This window comes from Gymnoscopelus braueri (assembly GCF_963280865.1).
Source record: "Gymnoscopelus braueri genome assembly, chromosome: 13".
Classification (NCBI taxonomy): domain Eukaryota; kingdom Metazoa; phylum Chordata; class Actinopteri; order Myctophiformes; family Myctophidae; genus Gymnoscopelus; species Gymnoscopelus braueri.
The window spans coordinates 9,291,303-9,294,660 of NC_137615.1; the positions used below are offsets into that span (position 1 = coordinate 9,291,303).

Genomic DNA, 3,358 nt, shown 5'->3' on the forward strand with positions numbered 1-3,358 from the left:
TGCTGGATGTTGCCGTTGGCGAAGACCGGTATGCTCACTGCTTTCCTGTTGCACGCACATGCACACACAGTAAATAATGTCACTTGACACGCAGCACCATCTATTACACTTCATTGATTTCATTGCATCTTTTTACAGCATGGCTCCGAGGGGCCAAGCGGTCTGCGAGTGGGTCTGCGAGTGAGTCTGTGTGTGTGTGTGTGTGTGTGTGTGTGTGTGTGTGTGTGTGTGTGTGTGTGTGTGTGTGTGTGTGTGTGTGTGTGTGTGTGTGTGTGTGTGTGTGTGTGTGTGTCAGGGTTAATTTGGCAAAACCACAAGACCAGCACCACATTTCTTGTGCATGCTGCCAGTAGGCCAAGGAGTTACATACTGTACAGTATATCTTACTTCTTGTATATTTAACCCATTAAGACCTGAGGCGATTCTTTAAAAAAATCTAAATCCTAACAGTTTTTTGATTTTTTTTTTTAAAAAAAACATTTTTTTCACGATTTTTCAAAAATAGCAGATCTGCAAGCTCGTAGCGCGGCACTCGGTGCCGCGCTATGAGCTTGCAGATCTGCTATTTTTGAATAGCCCAAATAAATCTAAAGTGACACAGATGCGTTCCCAGGTATTAATGGGTTAAGTTGAATCTTCCTATAGAAATCAATGGCGGTCAGATAGGGCTGAAGCTTGCCCAAATATGGAGTCATACGTCATAGACTGGCCATCACTTGTTATTGGACCCGTCTTGTTCAAATCAGTTGGGACGAGCATCCTCTCAGCCATGGTGTTTGTACTACTCACCGCACAGCCTGGATGTGCTCCCAGCAGGCGATGCCCGTCACGGTTCCTTTCTGGTCTTTGGTGCGGCCATGAACTGTCAGCAGCTGCGACAGAAATGAGATGATTGTTGGGCGTTCAGGTTTTACAGGTCTGGTGGTACAATGGATGAGCTTAAAAATATACAGTTCAAGATGATGCAAACCAACTGTGCCGGAATTTGTCATTACGGATGTTCTGGCACCACCGTGTGTAACAGGTAGTAATGTGTGTGTGTGTGTGTGTGTGTGTGTGTGTGTGTGTGTGTGTGTGTGTGTGTGTGTGTGTGTGTGTGTGTGTGTGTGTGTGTGTGTGTGTGTGTGTGTGTGTGTGTGTGTGTGTGTGTGTGTGTGTGTTGGGTTGACAACCTAGGATCATATGCAGAGCTGAATAAAATGTATTGCATTAAATACCTGACAACCAGCCTTCTCTAGCATCTGGGCGTAGCGCACCGTCTTGTCCATCTCCTTGAACACACGGATCTTACATGTGATGGGAACAGACAGCTTCTCGTGGGCCAACTTGACTATGGAAAAAAGAAAAGCAGGATGTTAACAGCAGGTATATATATATATACTGTAAAATCCTGAGTGGTATAAAGCTCCAATCTGGGGAACTTATCTGCAACTCCACCACCAATCTGTATCGGTGGAGCATTAATACGATATAACTAGCAGCACATCTGCAGTGGTTAGGAGGTGGGTGGTCTCGCTACTCTTCCATTGAGAAATGTACGCCCCCTGGTGTCGGGTAGGAGTCGGGACACCCTACTGGTTGATAAGTAGTACTGCCTGAAGCTCAGTAGCGCAATATGTTAACACATTGGGTTTTGGCCGTACTAACGTTGAGTGCCAAAACCGTATATTTACGTTTTTTGAAAAAAAAAAAAAAAATTCCTTCACAGCACCAGGAGATATCATTGTTCGAAGATTTAGACTCCAATCCACTTCCTGGTTAACTTATGACTTCAAAAGCCTGTATCTCGGCTCCCGAGTACTTTTTTTTTTTTACAATGTTAATTTAACTATTTTCAACTGGCTGCAACTATGGAACGGATTACCGAATGTTTTTAATTTTTTTCCCCCGATTGTACGAGACCTGTATGTGTGTAATGAGGGGATCACCGTGAGGACGTCGATCACTGAAAATATTTTATGACTACTTGAAAAAGGTTCAAAAATGGTAAAAAATCCCGGCACTCAACGTATAATATTTTAATAAACCTCTGGCACCCCAAGTGTTAAGATGCCTGATTGGCAGAGCGGTAGAAATGTGATCTCCCATGCGGGAGACCTGGTTCGAATCCCAGGTAGGACATTAAAAGTTATGGATTGCAGCTTTAATTTAACATTTCATTTAGTACAAATGTATGTGCCGAGTTACAAATGTCTAAGGGTTCATTTGGTTCCTTTTTGAACACTCTCTCTGAGTTATATTAACAGTCAGTCATTGTAATTGTGTAGGTTTACAATGCAATGGTGAAGTAATTCCATACTGCCAGTAAAGATTGGTATCTTCCATCAACCTTCTTCTTAGTGCAAACAAAAAAGTTTGCAGTTAATTGCAATACATATTGAGATCGCAATAACGACTAATGTTAATTTAAATGATCAAGAATCTGAAATAACATTTAATAAATAAGAGCACAGTCAGAGATGAAGGATACATGTGTGCCCAAAAGTATTGCATTGAATAAAAAATAACAATTAAGATTTAAAAAAATGCTATATTGTATAAATACAAAGGATTTTTTTCAACCATTAAGTGCAGCCCTAAAGCAGACTTACTCATTTTCTCCAGCAGCTCCCATTCATCTTGAAGGAAAACTCCATAACGCCCTTAGAAAGATAAAGCGAACAGAATTAAAGGTTCATTCCTGTGTGCCTTGCATAAAGGGGCGTACAATTATATTACACTATGTGAGCTTTAGACCCTTTTTAAACCCCTTACTCTCTCTTGTGTTTTACATTTACACTGTGGAGAGAGTAGCTCTACTTCCTCTGTGTTTTCCTCAACATGCAGTGAGAGTAGCTCTACTTCCTGTGTTTCCTCTACATGTGGTGGAGTACCTCTCTTTGCTATCATCTGGGGACAGCCCAGGTTGAGGTCGATGGCGTCACAGTGGTCCTGGGCCAGAAGAGCAGCCTGCACAAACACCTCTGGGTCGTTGGCACAGAACTGAGACACAACAAACACAGAGGACCGCGGATTACACACACACACACAACCTCTATATTTAGATATTCAGAATGTCATATATAATGTGTCATATATAATGTGTCATATATAACGTGTCCTCCGCATCATGTGCCATGAATACATTCGGTAAATTTGTCTATTTAAAGTTACCCACCGTATCATTAACTGCTCAATTTACAATTGCTTGAGAGTTTATGAGGTGTGTGTGTGTGTGTGTGTGTGTGTGTGTGTGTTAGGGATGGGCAATATTATCGATATCACGATATATCGCGATATTTTATTTCGCGATACTGTATCGCGATACTGTATACTGTATCACGATTAAAAAAAATAAAAAAAAAAAAAAAAGTTTTTT

The 3,358-nt window shown here is 41.4% G+C and overlaps 1 protein-coding gene across 2 annotated transcripts in view; it reads right to left on the reverse strand.

Annotated features, from left to right (window-relative positions):
• Nucleotides 1-3,358, reverse strand: part of dus1l (dihydrouridine synthase 1-like) — a 13,787-nt gene that overhangs the window by 7,275 nt on the left and 3,154 nt on the right. For both annotated transcript variants that reach the window (XM_080447283.1, XM_080447284.1), the window contains exons 3-7: nucleotides 2,874-2,982; nucleotides 2,592-2,642; nucleotides 1,218-1,330; nucleotides 790-872; nucleotides 1-45 (exon numbers count right to left, since the gene is read on the reverse strand). The exon at nucleotides 1-45 is cut by the window's left edge and continues 59 nt beyond it. In XM_080447283.1, coding sequence (XP_080303409.1) covers nucleotides 1-45; nucleotides 790-872; nucleotides 1,218-1,330; nucleotides 2,592-2,642; nucleotides 2,874-2,982 — 401 coding nt within the window. The remainder of the gene's footprint in view (nucleotides 46-789; nucleotides 873-1,217; nucleotides 1,331-2,591; nucleotides 2,643-2,873; nucleotides 2,983-3,358) is intronic.